The sequence below is a fragment of the Lepus europaeus genome, chromosome 20 (genome assembly GCF_033115175.1).
Source record: "Lepus europaeus isolate LE1 chromosome 20, mLepTim1.pri, whole genome shotgun sequence".
In the NCBI taxonomy this organism is placed as follows: Eukaryota; Metazoa; Chordata; class Mammalia; order Lagomorpha; family Leporidae; genus Lepus; species Lepus europaeus.
Window position 1 is genome coordinate 7,082,501 of NC_084846.1, and position 26,027 is coordinate 7,108,527.

The 26,027-nt window shown below is 65.5% G+C and overlaps 3 protein-coding genes across 4 annotated transcripts; 2 read left to right on the plus strand and 1 right to left on the minus strand.

The window, feature by feature from the left end:
* The first annotated feature begins 1,080 nt into the window (after positions 1 to 1,080).
* CCDC194 (coiled-coil domain containing 194) lies at positions 1,081 to 3,045 on the plus strand. Its single transcript, XM_062179450.1, has 3 exons — positions 1,081 to 1,386; positions 2,593 to 2,689; positions 2,909 to 3,045. Exons 1-3 carry the CDS (start codon positions 1,081 to 1,083, stop codon positions 3,043 to 3,045), a joined length of 540 nt encoding a protein of 179 aa, XP_062035434.1.
* A 7,914-nt stretch (positions 3,046 to 10,959) lies between these two features.
* PLVAP (plasmalemma vesicle associated protein) lies at positions 10,960 to 19,424 on the plus strand. Its single transcript, XM_062178468.1, has 6 exons — positions 10,960 to 11,373; positions 13,993 to 14,089; positions 14,186 to 14,898; positions 15,588 to 15,645; positions 15,760 to 15,844; positions 18,920 to 19,424. Exons 1-6 carry the CDS (start codon positions 11,017 to 11,019, stop codon positions 18,924 to 18,926), a joined length of 1,317 nt encoding a protein of 438 aa, XP_062034452.1. The 5' UTR covers positions 10,960 to 11,016; the 3' UTR covers positions 18,927 to 19,424.
* A 2,699-nt stretch (positions 19,425 to 22,123) lies between these two features.
* Positions 22,124 to 25,212, minus strand: GTPBP3 (GTP binding protein 3, mitochondrial). Of its 2 annotated transcripts, XM_062178270.1 has the most exons (9): positions 25,122 to 25,212; positions 24,680 to 24,921; positions 24,513 to 24,599; positions 24,218 to 24,420; positions 23,931 to 24,003; positions 23,699 to 23,842; positions 23,436 to 23,601; positions 22,616 to 22,894; positions 22,124 to 22,491 (listed from the first exon to the last, which is right to left on the minus strand). In XM_062178270.1, the coding sequence occupies exons 1-9, from the start codon at positions 25,172 to 25,174 to the stop codon at positions 22,266 to 22,268; spliced, it is 1,473 nt and encodes a 490-aa protein (XP_062034254.1). In that variant the 5' UTR covers positions 25,175 to 25,212; the 3' UTR covers positions 22,124 to 22,265. The 2 variants fall into 2 exon arrangements, with proteins under 2 accessions (XP_062034254.1, XP_062034256.1); XM_062178272.1 differs by lacking the exon at positions 24,218 to 24,420 and having other exon boundaries at positions 24,538 to 24,599.
* Between the last annotated feature and the right edge of the window lie 815 nt (positions 25,213 to 26,027).

Below are 26,027 nucleotides of genomic sequence, written 5' to 3' on the forward strand. Positions count from 1 at the left end.
GCCCCAACCCCAGGCCCCACAGGGATAAAAACCTTGACCGTGGCCGGAAGGGGTTGCAGCACCGCTGGTTGTAGGACCCTGCGTGGCACACTCACATCCCACTCCTCTTGTTAGAGTCCTGGCTGCGCCACTTCCGGTCCAGCTCCCTGCTGTGGCCTGGGAGAGCAGTGGAAGATGGCCCAAGTCCTTGGGCCCCTGCACCCACGTGGGAGACCCGGATGGAGCTCCTGGCTCCTGGCTCTGGCCTTTCTCTCCCCATCTCTCTGTTGCTCTGCCTTTCAAAAAAAAAAAAAAGCAGTAACCATCAACCCACTGACAACTTTGCCATCCACAGTCGCAAACGAGCGCTGTATCGCCGACCAATCGTAGAAGGGGCCACAAGCTCTGCAGACCAATCAGGGCCGTGCGCGCGAGATGACCACGCCCCCTCTCCCACGCGAGTTCCCTCCGTGAGGAGGGAGGAGGGAGGAGGAGCCTGGACCCTGCTCCTGGGCGTCAGCCCCCGGCAGGGTCACTCTCGGCTCCCTTCGGCCTGGGCAGGGGCGGCGGCGAAGGTTGGAAACCAGGGTGCTAGCGATTCGCGTTGTGCTGTCGCCCCCTAGCGGCCGCATGGAAAATGTCCAGGGAGCTGGAGGTCGCTCCCCGACCCGGGCCTCCATCCTCGCGCCCCACGGCCATTCACAGGGAATGGGGGAGGGGGCAGCCGGAGCCAGGCCGGCATCGGCTGACTGACAGGTCTCGCATCTCCCCGCCTTGGTTTTCCCATCCACAGAATGGGCCCAACAAAACCCCAGCCCTAACTGGAACACCCTGGGGGTCCCCACCACCCTCTGCAGTGGCGGCTGCTGTCCCCATTTCACAGAGTGGGGAAGCTGAGGCTCCGAAGGGCACCGGGCGGTCGCAGAGGCACCGCTGGAACCCAGGGCCATCCCCCACCCCGGCCCGCCCCAGTCCCTTGGGGCCCAACAGCCTGGGCTGGGCCCTGGAGCCGATCCATGGCCGGGCGGGGCGGAACCGTGGGTGTCTCTGCAGCCCCAAGATGCCAATTAAACACTCGTGGCCGGAGCTGCGGACGGCGGCATGGCCGAGCCGGGGCTGGAGCCCGGGCGCGCCTGGCGGGGGCTCGCCCTGTGCGGGGCCGCCGTGTTCCTGGCCGCCGCCGCGGCCGGCGGGGCCCTGGTGGCTTGGAACCTGGCCGCCTCGGCCAACCGGGGGCCTGGCTGCCCAGAGCCGGGGCTCAACGCCACGGCGCCGCCGCCGGGGGACCCGGGGCCCGAGCTCCAGGATCTGCAGCGCCGGCTGGCCAAGGCCATCGAGCAGCGGGACCGGGCCGAGCGCGGCCGTCGCACCTTGGAGAGTGAGCTGAAGACCTGCCAGACCCAACAGGTGCGTGGGCGGGGCTGGGGGCGGGGCTCCGGAAAGCCCAGGGCTCCAGTGTGCCTCAGTTTCCCGGCCTTCCAACACCCAAAAGGTCGGGTCACCCTGGACTCTGCCTTTGGATGGCCCAGGTACCCTGCTCTGTGCCAGGTCATTGGTGGCGGTAGGAACCCCAGCCCCGCCCTGAGCCGACCCCGGGAGACCCTAGGCTAACCCTGGCCAGGCGTCCACTCAGCCCCTCCCCCAGCCGGCCCCCGCGGCCCTATTTGGAGACAGGGACCAGGGATGCTCCTGTCACCTGTAATTAGGCAGCTAAATAAAGTGGCCTCCCTCGTGGGAGAGGTCCCAGCCAGGTCCTCCGGCTTTCTCCGCTCTTTCTTAACCCTTTCTAGCCCCGAGCCTCAGAGAGAGAGTATCCTCAAAATCCCGGGCTTGTGCATTCATTGAGTGACTGCTGTGTACCTCTGGATACCCTATCCAGGAGAGGTTGGGCAGTGTCGACATTTTTTTTTAAATTTTTTTTTTTTTAATGGAAGATCACTCTGCTGGGTAAGACAGGACCAGGTAGAGCAGAATCGTGGGTTTTGTTTTTATGTTTATTTATTTTCATCTACTTGAAAGGCATCCGCTGATTCACTCCCCCAAAGCCTGCACCAGTCAGGGCTGGGCCAGGCTGAGCCAGGAGCCTGGAGCTCCCTCCGGGGCTCCCACTGGGGCCACGCCTGCTGCTTTCCCAGGGCCATTAGCAGGGAGCACTCTGAGCCGGGACTCCATCACCCTCGCAGCATCTGAACTTTTAAAATCCCAAGGGGCCCCTCCCGCTCTGTCCACGGAGAAGGGCCTGGGGCAGGCCAGGTCCCGAGCACCTGCTCCGGGTTCGAGCGCTGGCTCTGCCCGCCCCCCCCCCCCGCCTGGAAGCTGCTCTGAGGGATTCTGCGGAATTCTCCCCAGGGACCCGCACAAACCCCAGCGGCCATCAGCCACACGGAGCACGGAGCCCGCTTGCCGCTGGTGGCCTGGGGTCGGGGAAGAGTGGGTGTGAGCAGAGACGGCCCTCCAGGGAGGCAGCTGGTATCCCAGGCCCCAGAGGTCGCCGCCACTAGCTCCCAAAGGGACAGAGGAGCCCGTGTTCTCCCTCCCCCCGCAGAGGGCCAGTTCACCCCCTCCCTTCTCTCCCCTCCCTCCCCGGCCCGCCCCCTCCTCTCCACTCCACAGAGCCAGCTTCGGACTGAGCTAAAGACGCTGAAGGCGGAGCTGGACGAGGTCAAGGCGCAGCGGACCCAGATGGGGGCCAAGAACGGGGCGCTGGCAGGTGTGTATGGGGGGGTGCGAGGAGATGGGCGGGGCTCATCGGTTCCTGGCTATGCAAATGCAAGGCACAGGTGCAGACATAACGCCCTAGGAGCGGAAGGCGCGCGTGTGGGTGGCACCTGTGCCTAGGGCCTGGGACAGGGATGCAACCCCGTGCAAAGAGCGCGCGGGGCAGGCGGACTCGCGGGCTGCCCCCTAACCCCACCCCCTGCGCCCGCAGAAGCCGTGGCGCGCTGGGAGGCCGTGGCCGCAGACTCCGCCCGACGGCTGGACGAGGCGCAGCTGCGCGCAGGCGCGGCCGAGGCCCAGAGCGGAGCCTGCGCCGCCCGCGAGGCGGCGCTGCGGGAGCGCGTGTGAGCGAGGGGCGAGCCCGGGGGAGACGGGGCGGGTGCGCGGCCAATGGCTGCGCAGGGTTTCGTTCTTGGGGCCAATCAGCGCTCGGGGCGCAACTGGAAAGGGGAGGGCGAGGCTAGATGGCAGGGAGGTGCGAGGGGCGGGTCCCGGAGTGAGACCCTACAGGTGGGAGGCAGTGGCTGGGGGGTGCCTGGGTCGGACGCAGGTGGGAACTCCGGGGCGGGACAAGGGTGTGAGCCGGTCTGGGGGTCCCTTGGAGGGGTCCTGAGGATGGCCATGGCGGGGCAAAGATGGGGTTCCTGAGGGGCGGGAGACCCGGGGGGTGGGGGCGCTGGGAGTGGGGGACCAAGGGGATGGGTGACCCTGGGGGAGGGGCGACCCTGGGGGAGGGGGGGACCCTGGGGGCTGGGAGACCCTGGGGAATAGGGGACCCTGGGGAGTAGGGGACCCTGGGGGAGGGGCGACCCTGGGGGATGGGGGGACTCTGGGTGATAGGAGACCCTGAGGAGTAGGGGACCCTGGGGGTAGGAGACCCTGGGGGAGGGGCAACCCTGGGGGATGGGGGACCCTGGGGGGTGGGGGGGCCCTGGGGGAAGGAGGCTTTGGGGGATCGGGGATCCTGGGCATGGGGTCAGGGATTGGAATCCTGGGGGTAGAATTCTCGGGAAAGGGCGCCTGGGCGGATGAGGACCGGGGGTCTCTAGGGACGGGGGTCCAAGTGCTGACGGTGTGCCCCCTTCCCGGCAGGAAATCTCTGGAAACCGGAACAGGTCCCCAGCGCCAAGCACCACGGCCCCGCACGCGCTCCAAGTCCCAGACACGTTCAGGATCCCGGGGCCGCCCCAAACAATCGGGGGGCTGCCGGCGGCCCTTGCATACCAGGGCGAGTGAGCCCCCGGCAGGGTGGGAAGTTGGGGCAGCGCGGACAGATCCCGCGGAGACGCCCAGGGGACCCCCGTCCTGAGCTGAAGCTGTACGCAAAGGAGACTCAGCCCTGCCCCCTGTGACCCATTCCACAGATGGGGAGACTGAGGCCCCGTGGGTCGCACAGGGAGACAGCGCTGAGCAGGGCACCTCAGTTCCCCTAGGGTGACAAACACAGGACTGGAGAGCCAGCCCCGGCCGGGAGTGGCCTTGGAGGGGTCTGGGTTGACCTCGGCGTGTAGAATGGGTGATTGGAGAGTTGGTGGCAACAGGAAGTGACACAGACAGGACAGACCTGGGGGGAGGGTGCAGGGCCCCCGGCTGGGGTTTTAACAAAGAGAACAAAGTACCAGGCTTTTAACCAACGCTGCAACCTAAGGGAATTATCCGAGATGGGGTGGGGTGGGGTGGGGGGCGCTTTATTCCCACGGGCGGGAACGCCAGCCGGGCTCCGGCATTGCTGTTGCGGGAGCAGGCGCCGTGAGATCAGACAGCCACGAGCGCGAGCCACAGCGCGGAGAGCGAAGGCCCCCCAGGAGGCGCTGTTGGCCCGGGTCAGCCGCGACGGAGCGGCGACAGTGGCACAGAGCTCAGCTTCGCAATGTTTTTATGTTTCTTTTTGACTTTAAAAAAAAGTCTCCCTTTCAGGGCGGGCGCTGTGGCGTGGGGGGGGGGGTGAGGCCTGCGGTGCAGGTGCACAGGTGGAGTCAGGATGGAGTGGGTGTGGCTAGGAGCTAAGGGCGTGGTTTGTGAGTGAATGGGTGTGGCTAGGACCAAGGGCGTGGTTTGTGAGTGGGTGTGGCTAGAAGCTAAGGGTGTGGTTTGTGAGTGGGTGTGGCTAGAAGCTAAGGGTGTGGTTTGTGAGTGGGTGTGGCTAGAAGATAAGGGCGTGGTTTGTGAGTAGGTGTGGCTAGGAGCTAAGGCGTGGTTTGTGAGTAGGTGTGGCTGGGAGATAAGAGCGTGGTTTGTGAGTGGGTGGGTGTGGCTAGGAGATATGGGCGTGGTTTGTGAGTGGGTGTGGCTGGAAGCTAAGGGTGTGGTTTGTGAGTGGGTGTGGCTGGGGGCTAAGGGCGTGGTTTGTGAGTAGGTGTGGCTGGGAGATAAGAGCGTGGTTTGTGAGTGAGTGGGTGTGGCTAGGAGCCAAGGGCGTGGTTTCCCACCTCTGTGAGCTCCAGTCCTGCCCGTCCTGCGAGGCTGTGTGGGGCCACGTCCGGCCCAGCCCGGTGCTCTGCCGGAGACTAGAGAAGGGGCCTGCACGTCTCCCACACTACACCCTGGGCCTGCTGACCGCATAGCAAGGCTTTCAGACCTGTGAGCCCCCCTGTGAGCTGGGTAACTCGGGTGGGGCCGCACTCTGCCTCTCGAATAAAATGTTAGCGCGTGGCTGTCACTGGGCTCTGTCGCTTCGTGTTCTAGGGAACGCGTGGGTGCGGCGTCGGCATCCCATAGGGGCACGGGTGCAAGTCCCGGCGGCTCCACTTCCGGTCTCTTTTCCTACCCCGTCCCGCTGTTGCGCCCAGGGCCCCCCGTGTGTCTCTGAACCTTTGAGAGGCCGCACCTCTGTCCCGCTAAGTCCTCCAGCCATGTTCCCCTACAGAGCCAGGCTGTGACACCATCAGGAAACGCGCTGATAAGGCTGCTGTCTAATCTGCAGCCGATGGCCCCGGGACGTCCATCACCACCCGAGGATCTCGGCTCCCTGGTGGCCTTGTGGCCTTGTCCTGCATCTCCTCTGTTCTGGAATGTTCTGGAACCTCCTCCGGTCCGTGTTTGCCTCTCACGTGGCCAGCATTTCTTCCAGCCTCCAGCTGATGACTTTGTGAATGGCTCCCCATTGTGGGCTCACATCCCACTGCTTCCTGGTGGCATCGAGGTTGGCATTTAAAGATTGATTTATGTATTTGAAATTCAGAGTTACAGAGAGAGGAGAGGCAGAGAGAGAGAGTCTTCCATCTGCTGGTTCACTCCCCAGCTGGCCACAATGGCCGGAGCTGCGCCGATCCGAAGCCAGGAGCCAGGAGCTCCATCCGGGTCTCCCACGTAGGTGCAGGGGCCCAAGCACTTGGGCCATCTTCCAGTGCTGTCCCAGGTCACAGCAGAGAGCTGGATGGGAAATGGAGCAGCCGGGACTTGAACCCGCGCCCCTATGGGATGCTGGCACTGCAGGCTGCGGCTTCACCCGCTCCAGCGCGCTCCAGCCCCTGAAGTCTGCACTTTTAAAACCACGCGCACACATTGCGATGCAAATCATTAAGAACCACAGTTTGCTTTTTAAAGTTTCTAGAGTCCGGTGCTGGAGGGAGAGGGGACGCCCTTGGAACTCGGCTCCCTTATCGGGGCCTGGGGCGCCTGGCCGCACCCCCGCCTGGCCGGGGCTCCGCTAGCCCAGCTCTGCCAGCGCACACCCTGGAGGCAGCGCGGTCTAGGTGCTGAGTTCCTGGGTCCCGCCACCCTGCTGGGACACCCAGATGGAGTTCCGGGCTCCCGGCTTTGGCCTGGCGCAGCCCCAGAGCGCGCCTGGGTGCTGCGTTCCGCAGGCGGCCAGCAGGGGGCGCCGAAGCTTGCAGCTCCAACTGTCGCCCCCTGAAGACCCCAAGGTTTGCCTGGCTGAAAGAGGGGGTTTGTGACCCCCAAAATCCTGACGCCAGCAGCAAACGGCTGCTCGGCCGGAGTCAGCCGGAGCTGGAGGCGGGGACACTGCCCTGGCCCCTGCTGTAGCCCCAGGGACCTGAGGCCCCTCCCAGGGCAACTGCGGGGGTCCAGGGCCTGATCCGTGTCAAGGGCGGCACGTGGGACCGAAAACATCCCCGCTGTCAGCATTGTTCATCTTATTCCCTCCCCCGCGCAGCTTCAAGATCCTTGAAAAGCGTTTATGGGGGTGCAGGGCAACAGGGAGCCATGGCAGGTTCAGGAGAGAGAGGGTGCGGCTGGACCCGAGGGTGTTGGGGAGGGAGGGAGGCAGGGCAGGGGCTTGGTCCCCAGGGGTTTCCTGGAGCCCCCCAGAACCTTTCGGGGGGACCTGCGCCCCAGTGCCCACCTGCCCCCCACAGGCCCACCGCTGGCCTGTCCTCCCTCCGCCTCTCCTATCTGCACACCCTGTGGGTCATCTCCAGTGTCGTCTGTGTGCCCCACCTGTCCCCACACCGGCCACAGCCGGTCCCCCTGGAGCCCCCCATCCCTGCCCCCCCTTAAGGCTGCAAGGACAGAGAGAGTAGGGGGACAGCCACGGGGTCCCAGGGGATGCACAGGCAGGGAGCGGGTGGGACAGCAGCGCCCCCTGGTCCCAGGCCAGGAAGCGCACGCCCATTCTGCAGCCCGGAATACCGAGGTCTGTGAGCAGCGGCTGCCCCATCACCTCCGAAAGCCCCAGGGGAACCCAGCCGATGCAAAAGCCGAGGGTTCTGCTTGTTTATTTGTTTGTTTGTTGCTTTAACTTCTCTGAAACCTTGGGCAATGTAAAACAAACCCCAGGCTCAGACCTCAGGGACCACCCCCAAATTCCCTTCCTGGGGCGGGCAGGGCTCCCTCCTCCAGCTCCCCGGTGGTTAGCAGGGGCTGAGGAGCCCAGGGCACTTTGGTGACGAGCCCTAAGGCGGCTCGGGCCGTGGCAGAACTATTTCCTGTGAAGATGACAAATGGTTTTCAGGAAAAACACAAAGGCTCACCTCAGCCCCGGGGGCCGGCGGCGGCTGACCTCGTGTGAATTCTCCCTCCTCCCTCCTGGACAATCCGGCCAGAGCCAGGGCAGGCGCGGAATGTTTGCAGAATGTCTATTTTTAGGGAGTTTTAGCCACTGCAGGGACAATCTCTCGGCAGCGGCCACCGAAACGTGCAATGTGCCTTTCACTTCTGGACGGTTGATTTGATTTATTTTTTAGATTTATTTATTTGAAAAGTAGAATTACGGGGATGGGGGGGGGGAATCTTCCATCTGCTGCTTCAGCCCCTCCCCCAGTGCCCATAGCAGCTGGAGATGGGCCAGGCTGAAGCCAGGAGCCAGGAGCTCCATCCGGGTCTCCCACGTGGGTGCAGGGACCCAAGCTGGTGGGCCCTCAGAGCTGCCTCCCAGGGTGCGTTAGCAGGGAGCTGGATGGGAAGTGGAGCAGCTGGGACTTGAACCGGCGCCCCTATGGGATGCAGCGCTGCAGGCGGTGGCTGTAACCTGCTGTGCCACGGAGCTGCCTCCTCAAAATTCGATTTCCAATTTTCATTCGCTCATGAAAACCAAAACCTCAGAGCCGACCTACAAGCCCGTTGGTAATGATTAGAGCAGAGGGATCCGCAGATCTCCGACACCACGTGGAGAGGCGGTTCCAGGATTGCAATTCTGTAGAAAAAAAAAAAAAAAAGCCTGGCACGTAAATCAAACTGTTCCTAAAAGAACCATCGGCAAGAAGGGATCAGAACAGGAACGCTGCTAAGGTTGAGGCAAAGACGTGAGAACGTGAGAACCGATCCTGTCAGCGTTCTGTTGCTACATTGTAACAGTTGCTCAGAACTGTAGCACAGCAGAAGAGCAGCCGGGATTCGATCCAGCGCTGCAGAGGGAGGTCTGCCCTCTCAATAGCTAGGAACAGCCAAGACTTCCCAGCAAGCTCATCCCCTCCCCTGGCAGGGACCCAGGCACCGTCCCCTGCCGGAGCCCCTTCGCTGACTCTCGTTGCCCGCACTCCACCCCTGTCAAGCCCAGGGCACCGGGACTTGGCAGTGCCGGCCCCTGTGTCTCACTTCTGCTGGCACATGACCCCCACCCCCTCCCACCTCAAACCAACCCTGTGAGTGACCAACCGAGCACAGGGGCCGGGGCTGTAGTACAGCAGCTTAAGGCTCTGCCTGCCTGCATCCCTCAGGGGCGCCGGTTCGAGTCCTGGCTGCTCCACTTCTGATCCAGCTCCCTGCTATGGCCTGGGAAAGCTGCGGAAGGTGGCCCACGTGCTTGGGCCCCTGCACCCATGTGGGAGACCCGGATGGAGCTCCTGGTTCCTGGCTTTGGCCTGGCCCAGCCCTGGTCGTTTGGAGCAGCCATTTGGAGCATGAACCACGGATGGAAGACCTCTCTCTGCCTCTCCTCTTTCTGTAACTCTGTCTTTCAAATAAACAAAACATTTTTTTTTTTAAGCCTGAGCCTGTGTGGTTGGAAGCAAACCCAACAGACCATCAAGACAAAGAGTGGTGGGACATGGAGTTAAAGGTCGGCTTCTTTTTGGTGCAAACACAAGATGCGACATCCAGGGAGGCGGGAGGTCACTTCCCCTGGGGTCACACAGCTGTTGGATGCCACGGCCAGGGAGCAAAGCCAACACCCCAAGTGTTGGAGCCCCGCCCCTTAAGGGAAGACACCCCCCTGCCCTCCCTGGGGGGCTCTTGGGGGGCCCTGGCCAACCTGGAGGCGTAGCTGGTTGGGCACGGGCTCCAGCCCCCAGCCCCGGCTTGTTGCAAAGGCCAAAGGTCAGACGGGGTTTCCTGCCCGCCCCTGGGCACTTCCTCCTCCCAGTGCACAGCCAGGAGGACCCCACCCCACACGGGAGGCGGCAGGTCCCTGGCGCCCGCATTCTACCCCAGGAAGGTGGCGAAACAGGAAATTAAAAGATGCCTTCATTTTGGGGTGAAACTGTGCAGGATCCACGCATCAGAGCGGCTTTCCGAATGTTCCCCTTTTGAAAGAACCGTGCGTGGACTTGCGAAAAAAATTCCTTTTTTTTTTGCACCCAAATAAAGGCGCCTTTTCTTCTTTTTTTTTAATTAATTAATTAATTAATTTTATTTTTGACAGGCAGAGTGGACAGTGAGAGAGAGAGAGAAAGGTCTTCCTTTTGCCGTTGGTTCACCCTCCAATGGCCGCCGCGGTTGGCGCGCTGCGGCCGGCGCACCGCGCTGATCCGATGGCAGGAGCCAGGGGCTTCTCCTGGTCTCCCATGGGGTGCAGGGCCCAAGCACTTAGGCCATCCTCCACTGCCTTCCCGGGCCACAGCAGAGAGCTGGCCTGGAAGAGGGGAAACCGGGACAGAATCGGTGCCCCGACCGGGACTAGAACCCGGTGTGCCGGCGCCGCAAGGCAGAGGATTAGCCTAGTGAGCCCCGGCGCCTGCTAAGGCGCCTTTTCATTGCACGTTCTATAGACGCCCTCTCAGGGGTCACTCCGGCCCCTCCCTCCTGCCAGCCCGGGGCCTCTAGATCTGCTGTCTGTGGCAATGTGGTTGATGTCTCCTGGGGTCCTGGTGCCACCCAGCATGGACCAAGCCAGCCGGGCACCCCAGGGGAGCTCCTGATGGTGGGGGGGTGGCGGAAGAGCAGGGAGACATCACCCAGAACCACCCCCCCCAGCACCCACCAAGGAGCTCCATGGGCTTTGTGGGCTCAGACATAGGAAACCCAGCCCCCCGGCGGGGGACCCACTCTCCCCATTCGGCACCCACGGGGGCCCCGAAATGTCGTGAGCACGCCGAGTCCCAGATCCACAGCTCCAAGCATGGGGTGGGGGCGGTTGGGGAGCTGGGGGGGCATCTCACGGTGCGCAGGGAGGCCCAGGCAGCCTCTGCCCTCCTCCCAGCTCACCTGGGGATGGGGGCGGGGTCAGGCTCATGGTTTTCTGGTACAGCTGTGGGCCCTGCTGTGCAATTACTGAGTGCCTACTGTTTGCAGGTGAGAGGCCAAGGAGGAGGGGGACCTTGGGCCACCTCCTGCCTCAGTGTCCTCTCCGATCCCCTCCAGGCCTGGCCGAGTCGATTCAGTGAGATTCCAGGTCACCGGGGCGGGGAGTGGGGGGCAGGGGGGTGGCAGGGAGATGGGGGGGGTGCCGGTTGCAAACGGAGACTCCTGGAGCCCGCGGAGGGGGGCGAGGGAGCGCAGCCAGGGCCCCGCCCAGCCCTTGTCGCCCGCCACATCCCCACCCCCACCCCCACCGCCACCCCACGCCCCGCCCGGCCCCCAGTGGGAGTGTTGTGATAACCCGCAGTCCCGCTTCCTCCCGGGCCAGGAAGGAGCCTGGCCGAAGGAAGTACTAAGAGGAGTCATCCAAACAGAGCCCCCGCAGCCGCAGCCGCAGCGAGCATGGAGCGCGAGCGGCCGTACCTGCGCGCGGGGGGCCGCCCGCACGGCTGCTGGTACTACCTGCGCTACTTCTTCCTCTTCGTGTCGCTCATCCAGTTCCTCATCATCCTGGGGCTCGTGCTCTTCATGGTGTACGGCAACGTGCACGTGAGCACCGAGTCCGACCTGCAGGCCACCAAGCGGCTCGCCGACGACCTGTACCGCCGCGTGGTCGAGCTCACGGCCACGAGCGGCAACCTCAGCAAGGATCTCAACGTGACGACGCGCGCCAAGGACGCCATCATGCAGATGCTGCTGGGCGCGCGGCGCGAACAGGACCGCATCAACTCCAGCTTCCGCCAGTGTCAGAGCGAGCGGGTGAGGCCCTCCCCCGCCCCGACTCCGGGCCTCGGTTTCCCCCTGGAGGAGACAGGGGCAGCCCCAGCCCCTCTCGTTCTAGGCCACGGCGATTTCGCTGCCTTTCTCTTAGGGGTCATCTATGGGCAAGGCACAGAGAGAGAGGGAGAGGGAGAGGGAGACAGAGACAGAGACAGAGAGAGAGGGGTGGGAGAGAGGGAGGGATAGGGAGGGGGGAGAGAGAGAGGAGACAGAGAGAGAGAGACAGAGAGAGAGAGAGGGAGGGAGAGGGAGAGACGGAGGGATAGGGAGGGGGGAGAGAGAGAGGGAGAGAGAGAGACAGAGAGAGAGAGAGGGAGGGAGAGGGAGAGGGAGAGAGAGAGGGAGGGAGAGGGAGAGGGAGACAGAGACAGAGACAGAGAGAGAGGGAGGGGGGGAGAGAGGGAGGGATAGGGAGGGGGGAGAGAAAGAGGAGACAGAGAGAGAGAGACAGAGAGAGAGAGAGGGAGGGAGAGGGAGAGACGGAGGGATAGGGAGGGGGGAGAGAGAGAGAGGGAGAGAGAGAGACAGAGAGAGAGGGAGGGAGAGGGAGAGGGAGAGGGAGAGAGAGAGAGGGAGGGAGAGGGAGAGGGAGAGGGAGACAGAGACAGAGAGAGAGGGAGGGGGGGAGAGAGGGAGGGATAGGGAGGGGGGAGAGAAAGAGGAGACAGAGAGAGAGACAGAGAGAGAGAGGGAGGGAGAGGGAGAGAGGGAGGGATAGGGAGGGGGGAGAGAAAGAGAGGAGACAGAGAGAGAGAGAGAGAGAGAGAGAGAGAACACGCGTCCATCCTCTGGGTCACTCCCAGATGGCCACAGCAGCCAGGGCTGGGCCAGGCTGGAGCCAGGAGCCAGCAGCTCCGTCCAGGTCTCCCCCATGGGTGGTGGGGACCCCAGCACCTGAGCCGTCTCTACTGCCTCCCAGAGCGCGCATGCGCAGGGAGCTGGGGCCAGGAGCCAGGCTGGGACTCGAACCCGGACCCTCCCGTGTGGGTCAGCTACCTTCACTGCTACGCCGAGTGCCTGGCCCAGAGCTACCTCTGAATTCACTTGCTCTCCCCCGCCCCCCATGGATCTCTGAGGCTCCCTCGTGGACCCCGCGCCGTATTTGGGATGTCCTTAATCATTTTTCAAAAATGTCTCCTTGCCTGGGCCTGGCTGGTTTCTGTTCCGATAACAGAAGCTTCCAGCCCAGGTGTATAAAGTATACGGGGAGAGCAGGGCTTCAGGACACAGAGGCTCAGGGCGAGGCACCGCTGGCCCCGGGAGAGCTTGACTGGCAGTCACCAGCCGATCCTTGAACCTGGGGCAGCGGAGGGGGTGGGGGTGGGGTGGGGGTTAGCCCTTCCCAAGGGTGGACATTCTGCCCCCCGCCCCCTGCCCAAGGCCCCACCTCCTCACCCCGCTGCCTCCTTCTTTCCCACGGCAGCTGCGAAGGCTGTTTGGTTGGTTTCTCAAATCCCAGGAGGTAGGGGTCCCCCAGGGGGGCAGAGACAGGAGGCCTCAGGGGCAGCGGATGGGGGCCGCAGGGGGGACTGGGGAGCCTTAGCTTGTGTCCCACGCGCTCGGCTGTCACCCGTGTCCCGCCCCACCCCACAAAGTGGACCCGAGTCCCCTTCCACCAGGCGCCCAGGGCGGGGCAGGGCAGGGCTGGGTCTCCTCCCTCCTGAACCTCAGCCTGGGAGCCTTCCTGCCCCCACCGTTGGGCAGGGCTGCGTCTATGCCTCCGAGCCCCCCAAGCAGGGCCCCCCAAGACTCCCAGGTGGGACAGGTCCTCTCCCAGACCCCTGTCATGGGATCCATCTCCCTTCAGAACCCTAAAACAAAGTCAGTGCCCAGCTCCAAGGATAAGTCCCGACCTCCGCCCTCAGACTACAGGAGGGCCGTGCCTCAGCCCTCAGACCTCCAGGGTGGGTCTCTGCCCCCTCAGACCCTCTGCAAAATGAGGTGATTCCTCCACAAGACCCCAAATCAGACCAAGCCTCCACCCTCAGACTCCGGATACGACTGTCTCCTCCCCCCCCAAAGCCTGAAGGTGGGGCTATGTCTCCCACCCTGGAGCCCCGGATGAAGCCCTGACTCAGAGCAGAGTCTTGTCCCCCCGAATGGGTGACCCCCATCTCCCCAGCTCGGACGGGGCCCCTCTGCCTTCCCATTTTCCCAAAAGCGTGGGAGCCGACCCCTGCCAGGGGCTGGAGTCAGGGGCAGAGAGCTGGCGGGGGGTCCCGGCCGTCCCATCCGGGGTGGGAGCCTCTAAGCAATATCTTAGCTACTGTGCCCAACGGCCCCCACCCCGAAAATTCTGCAGTCCTGGGGTTGGTGCAGAGCTACATTGGGTACAGCTGCCGCCTGCAGCGCCGGCATCCCATACAGGTGCTGGTTCGAGTCCCGGCTGCTCCACTTCCCATCCTGCTCCCTGCTATGGCCTGGGAAAGCAGTGGAGGACAGGCCAAGTGCCTGGGCCCCTGCCACCCCCGTGGGAGCCCCGGAGGAAGCTCCTGGCTCCAGCCTGGCCCAGCCCCGGCCGTTGCAGGCTTCTGGGGAGTGAACCAGTGCCAGGGGCCGGGCGGTCACCTCTGTCCTGTGTCCCCGTCCCGCAAACAGCTCATCTACATCAACAACCTGCGCTACATGGCCGCCATCATCCTGAGTGAGCAGCAGTGCCAAGACCAACTGAAAGAGCTTAATAAGAGCTGCAACAGTGAGTGGCTGCGGCCGGCGGGGTGGACTCCTTGTCCAGTGCTCCCGGCGCCGTCCAACCTGCCTGGGTTCCCTTCCCCTTGTCCTGTCGCTACAGCTTTGATGGCTGAACTGCGCCAGAAAGCCAACCTGCTGGAGCTGGAGCTGACCAAGAAGAACAACTTGTTCACCACGGACAAGCAGAACCTGGAGAAGGACAAGCGGATGAAGGAGGAGCGGCTGGGAGAGTGTGTGAAACTGCAGGAGCAGCAGCAGCTGGAGCGGCAGCTGGCGGAGCAGCGGCTGCAGAAAGTGCAAGACATGTGCCTTCAGTTCGACAAGGAGACGTTCGCGACGGAGGTGCAGAACCTCTGGAGAGACTCCATCATCTCCCGCGCCCTGGGCAACCTCAACTACAACTTCTACAACCCGCTGGGCCTGGACCTGGCCACCATCCACAGGACTTGCGAGCAGCTGCCGGCCATCGTGGCATCCAAGGTGGAGGAGCTGGTCCGGAGCCTGCGGCTGCGCATCGAACACGTGGCCCGTGAGAACACGGAGCTGCAGCGCCAGAAGGCGGAGGTGGAGCAGGCCCTGAAGGCCGCTCAGGCGGCCGGGGAGAAAGCAGAGAAGGAGGCGCAGGGCCGGGAGGCCAAGCTGCAGGCGGAGAGCACCCGGCAGACCCAGCTGGCCCTGGAGGAGAAGGCGGCCCTGCGCAAGGAGCGAGACGGCTTGGCCAAGGAGCTGGAGCAGAAGAAGCGCGAGGCGGAGCAGCTCAAGGTGCAGTGGGACGTCAGCAACACGGCCCTGGACACCTGCATCAAGGCCAAGGTAGCCGGCAGGGCCGGGCGGGGCCCAGACCCGGGACTCGGGCTCAGCAGGGGCGCGTGGGGCTGGGGGCCGGGGCGGAGGGCCCAGGGGCCTGTCTGGAATCCACGTTGGAGCGCACGGCGCAGTCAGGGCCTGGCGTTTGGAGCAGTGGCTAAGACCCCCCCCCCCCACTTCTCACGGGGGGGGCCTGGGTCAGGTCTCAGCTCCGCTCCCCGGGGAGGCAGCCGCGATGGCCACCCCACCTCCATGGGGAGACCTGGATGCAGCTCCCAGCTTCAGGCTTTGACCCCGCCCAGCCCCGGGTGAGGGGCACCCCAGCGGACGGCGGCTCTCTCGGCCTGGGTCTTGGCGACTTCCGAACCCATGAAGATGTTTAAATGACAGGTGGATAAGGACGCAGTCGTCTGGGGTCCAGGATTGGCGGTGGGCTCAGGGTTGTGAGTGGTGGGCGTCTGGGGGCTGGGGGGGCTCCCCTCGGCTTCCAGAACAGGTTGGCTTCGGTCAGTGGGGGTGGGGGAGGGGCCTGGGCTGGCACCCGGGGCCTGTGGGGGGTGCTGGGGTGCTACAGCCATCACCACGCGCGTCCTGCCCCACGGGGGTCTGTTACAGAGGGGCGCACCCTCCCCTCAAGGCTGCCCGAAGTCAAGGGCGGGGGCTCTGCCCATCTCCCTCCACCCTTCTTCCCACAGTCCCAGGTGGTGCTTCCGCCGAGACCCCCGGGTCCCTCCTCCAACATCCAGCCCATCGGTGAGTGACAGAGGGCACCCCCGGACCCGGGCCGTGGTGGGGGTGGGGCTTGTCTACCTGGGACCCCGCCCCTGCCCGGCTGGAGGTCAAGCCGCCCCCTCCCTCTCCCTGCAGACAAAGCCAGCCTGGAGGAGTTTAAGAAGAAGATCCTGGAGTCCCATGGGTCCTCTGTGGGCAGCGTCATCGTCGTCCCGTCCAAGTAAGGCTCAGGGCCGGCTGAGGGAGGCAGCTCCCGCGAGTGGCTGCTGCCTTCATTGAGCGCCTGCTGTATACCAGACCTTGGGGGCGGGGGTGGGCATGGAAGGAACCAAGACAGGGCGAGCGATGGATGAACGGGTGGGCCGTGACCAGAGGAACCCAGAGCCTGCAATTGTTAGGCACCTACTGGGAGCCCCGCACGGTTCTAAGGATTGTGCGCGGGTCACTCATTTCATGGTGACAAGCCCGAGAGGCGGGTGAGCTCCTTGGAGCCCCGCCCACCTCCCAGAGCGCCAGGCGGTGTTGGGGAGACCATGGGCGGCCGGGCTCTGAGCCCATGTCACCCCCGCCTGGGGCCTGGGCTTCCGCTGGACGTCGCCCTGTGCGTGCGTCATAGGAGAAGTGACTCAGGCCAGGGCCCCGAGGGAGCCCTGTGCTCCTTCCAGGGTGGGGTCGGGGGGGGGTGGCATTTCACACACACCCCTCCCCCCGACCCCGTGACCATTCACCTGGTGCCAGGCAGCCTGGGGTCATCACCGATTCCAGGGTCAACACAGGTTCTGCTTGCATACCCCCTCTGACGGGGAGCTCACTCCCTCGCAAAGCGGCCCTTTCTCCTCCTCTGCCCTGGGAAGCTGTGCCTGGGAGAGAGCCCACGGCACCTGAGAGAGGGACACAGAAGGGTGTGGCGGGGACCCCGCCCCCTGCCAGCAAACACGACTTTTCCTCCCCACCTGCATCTTGGCCCACGGCCCTGGTGGCAAGGAAGACGGATCTATTCTTATCCCCATTTCACAGAGGGAGGAAACTGAGGCCCTGGGGAAGTGTCCAGCCCCCCCGGGGTCACGCAGCGGGGAAGCCTGGGCTGCCCGGGCCGCGGCTGAGAACCGGGGAAGCTCTTGACATTGTGAACCCCGCTGACGTCCGCGCGCCAGGGGAACAATGCGCACTTCTGCCTGGGTGCCTCCTGCGTCGCAGGAAGGGGCCCTGGGCCTCCGGACGCTGCCCTTGACCCGGCCCCGCCGCCCTCCCCCCCGCGAGCGGCGGGCGCCCTTGTGCGCATGCGCGGGCCGCTGGGGTGGGGGCCACTCTGGCTGCTCTCTTAGATGGGTTTTATATCTGAGAAAGGCGTGGCGGGGGGCTATAGCGCAGGAGTGAGTCCGCGCTGCTCTGCTTCTGCGCCCGCTCCCTGCTGATGGGCGCCCCCGGGGAGACAGCAGGTACCTGGGCCCCTGCACCTGCCTGGGAGACCCGGATGGAGCTCCTGGCTCCTGCCTGGCCCAGCCCGGGGCCGTCGTGGGCATTTGGGGAGTGACCCAGCGGACGGCAGCTGTCTGTCTGTCCATCTCTGCCTCTGTACCTGTCCAAGAAGTGAATCTCCATAAAAGTTCACAGAATGGAATTAAAGGGTTTATGTCCCAAGCCCCCCCAAAATACCGAAATGCCTATTCTGGAAAAAAAAAGGATGTGTGTATTTCCAAAGATTTCGGCCCCAAGTAAACCTGCCCTGGAACTCTGGGAAGCGCTCCGTGGGCAGGGAGACGCCGCGCTGTGGACAGCGGCCCCCACGGCGCCCATGGCCCCCACGGCGCCCACGGTGCCCACGGCTCCGACACTCGGACGCCGCTGACAACATCTGCAGTTTGGCCTAAACATGTGATGTGAAAGCCGCTCGCCCAGGCACTTCATGACTTATTATTTTATTTATTTGAAAGGCAGAATTAGAGACAGGGAGAGAGGTCTTCCATTGGCTGGGTCACTCCCCAAATGGCTTGGCCAAGAGCTCCATCCAGGTCTCCCATGCGGGTGCAGGGGCCCAAGGACTTGGGCCATCTTCCACTGCTTTCCCAGGCCACAGCAGAGAGCTGGATCAGAAGTGGAGCAGCCGGGACTTGAACCGGCGCCCATATGGGATGCCAATGTTGCAGGCTGGGGCTTTACCCTCCGCACCACAGCGCTGGCTCCTAAACCCGAACTTCTTGAGCAGCAGCTGGAAGCTGGGTGCCCCGGACACAGCCGGCAATAGAACCCAGAGCCCGGACCCCGTGGGGCTCCCGTCTAGTCGGGGGTGGAAGACCAAGTGACTGCTTGTATCTGGGGCCTCCTTGGCCAGATGCAGGACGGAGAGGAGGGCGTGAGTCCAGAATGTTCCCCCAGCGCCCAGGCTCTGAGGAGTGACCAGGGACGGATCCCAGGAAAGGTGTGGGGTGGCGGGCACAGCCCATGCAAAGGCCCTGGGGCAGGGCCGTGCGGGGCAGGTGCAGTTGGAGCAGAGGGGACCCAGGTAGTGGGGTGGTCTGGGCACCTGTGGCTGCCGTGGGCGGGATGCAGCCCAGCCGTCCACAGCAGGACCAGACGGGAGCCTGGGCCGACACCGAGCCGGGCAGGCCACCCTGGGGCCACGCCGGGCCTCCACCTCTGGAACATGGCCCTGTGGGGCCTGCGCCCGGCTAAGGAGGAGGAGGAGGAGGAGGAGGAGGAACTCAGGCAGCTGGGCCCCCAGGGAAGAGCGGGGGCAGGGGGGAAGGAAGGGAGGGGGCCGGGGGAAGTGAGACTTGGCTGCGGCCCCCTGGTCCCCCACCAGGAAACAGCCCTGCGCCAACCCCTGACCCCCAGGGAAGCTCTGCCGGGCAAGGCGGGGTGGGGGAGGGGCGGCCATTCCAGGCCCGGGCGGAAGCCGCCGGCAGGTTCTTGGAATGGCTGGGGCTCCAGGGGGAAGACCTGGCCGAGGCTTGGTCATTGGCCCCAGAGCACTGGGGAGCCATGGAGGGCGCGTGAGCGGGGCAGCGGCTCCTTGGACAAAGTCTCTCTGTGGATGCAGCGGGGGCACGGAGGCGCTGTCTCAGGGTCGCGGTGGGGAGGGGAAGGGTGTGGACAGGCTTTGGGGCAGGGTCTGTGTCCCCGGAACCTGGGGAGGCATCCGAGTCGAGGGCGGGGCTTCCGAGGGGGCCCCTCGGACCCTCGTGATCCCGGGCGGGGTGGGGGCTTGGGGACCAGCTGGGGCCAGGGTAGGAGGAGGCACCCCCCCCCCCCCAGTCCAGCTAACCTGCTCTGTCCCATTCCCTTCCTGCTCCAGCGGCTGAGAAGGCCTCGGCCCCCAAGACGGACGACCGGGGCAGCCGCGGCATTGGATGCGTCCACCCTCCCGCTGGGCCTGTGCTCGGCATTGGATGCGTCCACCCTCCCGCTGGGCCTGTGCTCGGGGCCTCCGCACGCGCACACACACGCTGTCACAGCCCCCTCCCCCACGCCGCCCCTCCCCCCTAGCCCTGGCACTGACGTCACAGGGGCGCAGGGGGGCGGGGGCCGGCGCTGTCCAGCAGCCACTGTCCCACGCACAGGCTCCCACGCGCGCCGGCCGCCCCGCCCTGTGCCCTGCTCGCCTTATCTCTGCCCGCCCAGGCCTGGGAGGTGCGAACCGGAAGCCATCGCTTCTGCCGGTCTCCAGGCTCCCCCCGCGGCGGGACTTGGCGCTCGGGCTGCAGACTGCACGGGAAGCCGCCTCCTTCCTCCCTCTCCCCCACACCCAGCGGCCCATAAATATACTCCCGACACTTAATAAATACATGTAGTGCACCCACCCCCCACCTGACGCCTGGGCCCTGGTTTCTGCCAAGAGGGAGAAGACCGGAAAGCCGGGAAGAGCCCGGGAGCATCTCCCCCACTCCGCGTCCCCCGCCCCACCAGGGACAGACACAGCGATGTCAGAATCCCCCAACCCACAGGCGACAGAAGGGTTCCCCGAGGTTGCTCTAGTGCTGCCTGGGGCGGGCGGTTAGCGGTGAAGCCTTGGCCGGTTCGAATCCCAGCTGCTTCACTTCCCATCCAGCTCCCTGCTGATGCGCCTGGGAAAGCAGCAAGTGCTTGGGCCCCTGTGTCCACATGGGAGACCTGGATGGAGCTCCTGGCTCCTGGCTTCAGCCTGGTCTGGCCCTGGCCATTGTGGCTATTTGGGGACTGAACCAGCAGATGTCACTCCCCAAATGGCTACAACGGCCAGAGCTGAGCCGATCAGGAGCCAGGCGCTCCATCCGGGTCTCCCACACAGGTGCAGGGGCCCAAGGACTTGGACCATCTTCTACTGCTTTTCCAGGCCACAGCAGAGAGCTGGATCGGAAGTGGAGCAGCCGGGACTAGAACCGGCGCCCGTATGGGATGCTGGCGCCGTAGGCAGAGGCTCGATCCACTAAGCCACAACTCGGCCCCCCGGAGATTTGTTTTAATTATGCAGTTATCATTTGTGGCTTTGGCTTCACGGAGTTTGCAAACAGTTCCCCAGGAGCTGGAGGCGGCGGGAGCCGAGGTATCAACTCCTGGGCTGAGTCGGGTTGTAGGAGCAGCCGGGCCCACACATCAGCTCACAGCCAGGGCCAAGCAGATCGTAGGAAGCCGGGGAGACAGGCTGAACGCAGCGAGAGGGGAAAAAAAATGATGAAAAAAGCCGTAGCGCCCTCTGCTGGTGAGAATGTTGAGAACAAGAGCATCTTGTCCCTCCTGGGCTGGTGGAAGTGCAGCTGCTCTCCTCGCCCTTCCAGGAGTGAATCTGGTGATATGGAGTAAAGAGGGAAGCTGCTGGGGCCGGCGCTGTGGCGGAGAGGGAAAGCGGCCGCCCGCAGCGCCCGCATCCCACATGGGCGCCGGTTCGAGTCCTGGCTGCTCCACTTCCCATCCAGCTCTCTGCTAGTGCATCCTGGGATGGCCCAAGTGCTTGGGCCGTGCACCTGCCTGGGAGACCCGGATGGATCTCCAGGCTCCTGGCAGTTGGAGATGCACAAACCCCCTTGCCCGAGTGGGGGAGGGTGAGTCACCCTGGCACAATGACAAAGGAGCCAGAGATTTCCGGCGCTGCAGGAAACACTCGGCTGGGGCCTGGGGCGGGGGTCAGCCCAGACGCTGGTCTGGAGGCCCCCAAGGAAGCCAGGGACCACCACGTCCCTGACCCCCGGCGGATGCCATGGGGAGGGGGAGGGGCAGCCAGCCGTAGGGCTCCCACGCGAGGCCTGACCACTCGCCCAGGTCTCTGGCCCTACGGGGGTCTCTGCCACCTAAGAGCATTGCAGGATAGACCAGCTGCCCTCTGACCTCCGACCTCCGAGTCTTTCCAGCTCACAAGCTGACCAAGCCCCTCCCCGGCTCCCCATGTCCCAGGGACAAAGTCCACCTGCTCAGCCCTGTTGTACACCCACCCGCCCACTGACACGCACACTCACCCTGGACATTCCAACCCTCTGGTCAGACACCCCAAGTTTCATGGGGCCCTCAGATCAAATGCCTTTCTCTTGGTGTCCCCCCCACTCTTTCTGCCAGGCCTGGCTCTAGAGACCCCCTCCTCTAGGCAGCCCTCCCTGATGTCCCCAAAGCATCATTACTCCTCCTCTCCAGCCCTGACCCTGGAGGTCTGTGTCTCCCAGGCGCTGGGGGCTCCTGGCTGGGCAGGAGTTGCTGGGGGGGGGGGCGGCGAGCCATTGGCAGAATCCAACGCCTCCCTGGTGCTGAGGTCCAGCCGCAGGGTGAGGCGCTACCTCTTGGGATTTCCTGCAGCCTCTAAAAATAGCCCCCACAGCAGGCGGCTTCCCACAAACCATCTCTCCCTTCTTGGAAAAAAGGGACGGTCGCCAAGGGCCTCCGTGCAGAGGGGGCAGAGGCAGGCACGGCCCCGGCAGCACCCAAGCCTGTTCTCTCTTCCGGGAAGCCCTCCTGGCATTCGCCACTCAGACCCCACTCCTGTTGCCCCCCCATTCTTGCCTCCCTGGGTATCAGTTTGTTGCTCTGAAAAATGGGTTGCAACGGTCATCGGGGGCCCCCTTTTCTCCCAGGAGCTCCCCGGTGTGGGGGGGTGGGGGCCGGCCCGGGTGCTGGACAACCCGGACTTGTAGCCCTGGAGGTTCCCGGAAAAGCGCGTGGCTCCCGGGCGCCACCTCGGTGGAGCGGGGCGCCCTCTGCCGGCTGGTCGGCGGTACTTCAGGCGCGGCCCTCCGCCCTCTGCCCCGGCCACGCCGGCCCCCTGGCCGGCCCCCTGACCACGGAGAGCTCCCACCCGCTTCCAGGCTGAAGCCAGGAGCCAGGGTCTCCCTCCGTGAGTGGCAGGGACCCCAGCACTTGAGCCGCACCTGCTGCGCCCCAGCCCCAGAGCAGCCAGGATTCGAACCCAGGCGCTCCCATAGGGGCTCTAAGTGTTCAGTACGGAACCAGCGGATGGAAGACCCCTCTCTCTCTTTCAAATAAATACATGCATCTTTAAGAAACATAAATAAATAAGTGAAAACTTGCAAAAGGGAAGCAAAATTTATATACAAAACTCACACTGGGAAGTTGCACCTGGCACCACACATGCGCACATGCGCGCACGCAGTCAAAGGGATTTTCGGGGCAGGGGCCTGGTAGCAGCGGCCCCTCGGCTCGGAGCCGCCCCCAGGCGCCCCTCACTTGCCCACGCAGAAGTCCCGGAAAATGACATCCAGGATCTCCTCGGTGCCCCCTCCACCGGCGAGGTGCGACAGGTGGCCTCGGGCGACCCGCAGCGCCTCGGCTGCCAGCGCCAGGTCGCTCGTCCCCTTGTACCGGCCCAGGGCGTCCAGGCAGCCCTGCAGGTGGTGCTGGTGTCGGGCCCGCGTCAGGAGTGGGGGGCCTGTGGCGGGGTCCCCACACCTGCGAGAGACGAGAGGCACCATGGCCACCGCGCTTCGCTCAGCAGGGCGGGGGCTGTGCCCATGCTGCAGATGCGCACACAGAGGCTGGGCTCCCTGTTGGGGGGGAGGGTCGGGGCGCTCACACGGCAGCCAGCTCCGCCTTCAGCGCCTCCAGGAGCCGGTCCAGGCCGGCTCCAGTCAGGCAGGACAGCAGCAGGTGCGGGGGCAGCTCCGGCCGGGGCCCTGGGCCCGCGGCGGGCAGCAGGTCCGACTTGTTCAGCACCAGTAGGAGGCGCTGCCCGCTCCCCCCGGGGCTCTGGGCTGCCCTGGGGGCCACGACGGCGTCCAGGAAGTCGCGGCTGGCGGCGGAGGCCAGGTCAGAGGCGTCCAGCAGGGCCAGGATGAGGTCGGCCTGCTCCAGCCTGGGGGAGGAGGGAGAGGCCGCGGCTGTGACCTCAGGGCGGGCGGACGGAGGGCCTGGGTGGGGCCGGGGCAGCGGGGGTGTGGCCGGTGCGAGGGGCGGGACAGACCATGAGGGGTGTGACAGTGAAGGGGTGGGGCGTGGCAGACAGTGAAGGGGTGGAGCGGAAGACGAGGGGGAGGGGCCAGCACGAGGGGCGTGGCAGTGGGGGCGGGGCTGGCGCGAGGGGCGGGGCAGACAGTGGAGGGATGGGCGTGGCAGGCAGTGAAGGGGTGGGGTGGAACATAAGGGGGCGAGGCAGACCTCAGGGGCGTGACACTGAAGGGGGGCGGGGCACTGGGGGCGGGGCCGGCGCGAGGGGCGGGGCAGACAGCTAAGGGATGGGCGTGGCAGGCAGTGAAGCTGTGAGGTGGAACATGAGGGGGCGGGGCAAGACTACAGAGCCGCCCACCTCTCCCGGGAATGAGGATTCCGGGCAGGACTGCAGGGGACCCCCACCTTCCCGACCTCTGGGAACCCCAGGACCTGGAGCGGAGCCCCACCTCTCGCGGGCGCGCCGCACGCCCTCCTGCTCCACGAGCCCCGCGCCCTCCCGCAGCCCCGCCGTGTCGCTCAGCAAGGCCGGGAAGCCGGCCAAGTCCACGGGGGTCTCCAGCACGTCGCGGGTGGTCCCCGGCTCAGGGGACACGATGGACACGGGCTTCCGGCCTGGGGGAGGTGGGGGCCGGAGAGGTCTGAGACAGGGGCGGGGCTCGGGCCGGGGCGCTCCACCAGCCCCCACGCCCCCTGCCCGCCCGCCCCTTACTGAGCAGGTTCACCAGGCTGCTCTTGCCGGCGTTCGGGGGGCCGGCGACCACCACGTGCGCCCCCGAGCGGAGCCTCTGCCCGCGCCTCGCGTCTCGCAGATGTGCGCCCAGGGCGCCCTCCAGCGCCCGCACTGCCTGGTCCGCTGCGGCGAAGCAGAGGGGAGCGAGTGAGGGGGGGTTGAGGGCTGGGAGGTGCTGGGGTCCTGACCTCCCCCCCCCAGGGGGACCCACCTCGCTCCAGGACACCCTCTTCCAAGTGGTCATCCTCGCCGAAGTCGATATAGGCCTCCACGTGCGCCAGGGCCTGCAGGCGGTCAAGGCGGGGGTCGGGGGTCCAGGAACTAAGAGGCCACCCGCAAGCGGCCCATGGCCAGCCCAGCTTAAAGGGTCCGCGCGGGTGGCTCAGGTGCGGGAGCGGGGAAGACAGGTGCGGGGCGCCCAGGTGGGGGACGGCCGGGCCCGGCCGGGCCGGGGTGGTCTCAGACGCAGAGAATGGGCAGGCAGGGGAGGGGACTCGCCTGGGTGAGGGTCTCAGCCCAGCCGCGGCACAGCTGGCCCAGCTCCCCCTCCAGCTGTCTGAGCGCCTGGCGCCGCTGCGCCTCGGTCTCCGCGTGGATCAGGTCCCCCAGCCCCTCCACCTCGGTCAGGGTCAGCTTCCCGTGGGCAAAGGCGCGCCGCGTGAACTCCCCGGCCTCCGCGGGCCGCAGCCCCGGCACCCTGCCTGCGGGGAGGCCCCGGGGGTCCTCAGCTCCCTGGATGCCCCCCTCCCCAGGCCCTGACCCCGCCCCAGGCGCCCCGGGGCGCGCGGCTCACCCAGGGCCTGCAGGACGCCGCTCACCACCGCAGGGCCTCCGTGCACGTGGAACTCGGCGCAGTCCTCCCCCGTGAAACTCTGGGGACCTGACGTGGCCGGGAGAGGGGGGTCAGGAGGCGGGGGGGAGGCAGCGGCGGCGGCTTCAGGATCTGGGACCCCTCCTCACCTGGGAGCCACAGCACGAGCGCGCGGTCCAGCGGCTCCCCGGAGCGGGGGTCGCGGAGCAGACGCAGGCTGGCGCGGCGGGCCGGGGGCAGGCCCCGGGGAGCCGTGAGGCTGCGGAGGGCGTGGGCGCTGGCGGGGCCGCTGGTGCGGATCACGGCGAGGGCGCAGCGGCCCTGGCCGGAGCTCAGCGCGAAGATGGTGGCTCCGGACGCCGGGGCGCCGCTGCCCCGGCGGGCGCACGCCCTGGGAAAGGGGAGGAGGCGACTGAGCCCACGCATTCGGCCTCCACGGAGCAGGTGCACCCGGGGCTGGGCGGCTGCGGTTCTGAGGCCGGAAGGTGACCCTCTGCGTGGGCTCTGCGGCAGGGGGATGGACAGATTGGGCCTCCTAGATCTCGTGAGCGAGCTCGAGGCTCTCACGCCCCCTCCCCCGGGTCGCCCAACCTGGGAGGCCCACGTGCCGCCCGCGCCGCCAGGGTCCACAGCCCCTGCCACATGGATTTAGAACCCGCGACCGTCCTGCCCGGCCCTCCGGCGCAGCTTCAACTTCGGGCAGGAGGCCCCGCCTGCTCCGCAACCCGATTGGGAAAGTGCTCAGCGCTTCTGGACTACCATTGGGCAATTTGTGAGACGTCCCGCCCTCCCGCTGGACGTCTTTGCTCTCATTGGCTGATTGAAGGGCGCGATGGAACGAGTTCACGGGGGGGGGGGTGAGTGCAGCAAAATGGTGTCCCCCCGGCAACATTGGACCGAATCTATGGGTCCTAGCGCGGCGGGGACCTGAGACAATAGATGGAAGATGGAAGCGATGGGTTTGGGAGAGCCCGCGCCTCGGCAGCACCTGCTGGGAAGATGCCTGCTGGCTGCTCCCAGGACACTGCGGCTTCTCTCCCTGCCCCAACGCTGTCTCACCTGCAGCCGCGAGGGACCCCTCCCCTAAGCCCGGCTCCAAGGCCCCCTCCTCCAGGAAGACTTCCTGGAGCCCCCCCATCCCCGCATCACCTTCACTCCCCGCCCCCCCAGGCCTCCCTGGCCCCGGTTCGGACCCAGGTGTGCACCTGCTCAGAGCCAGATGTCCATTCTCTCCCTGGCTCCTGACAGCTTGGTGGGGGGGAGTAACTTTCGGGTTAACCCAGGGCGAAGCCGCCGCCCAGGATGGGGACCCCCGCCGGGGCTCCTCCGCGCGACGGATTCTCTGGTTCTTGACCAGAGCCGGGAGGGAGGTGCACCTGCGCCTTGCGGGAAACCTGGACAGGCTGGAGTCCCAGCTCCTTCACGCCGCACCCCGCTCAGCCTTTTTCAAAAACAGGAACGAATGGTGCCGTTCCTCACCTCTGCTTGTATACACCA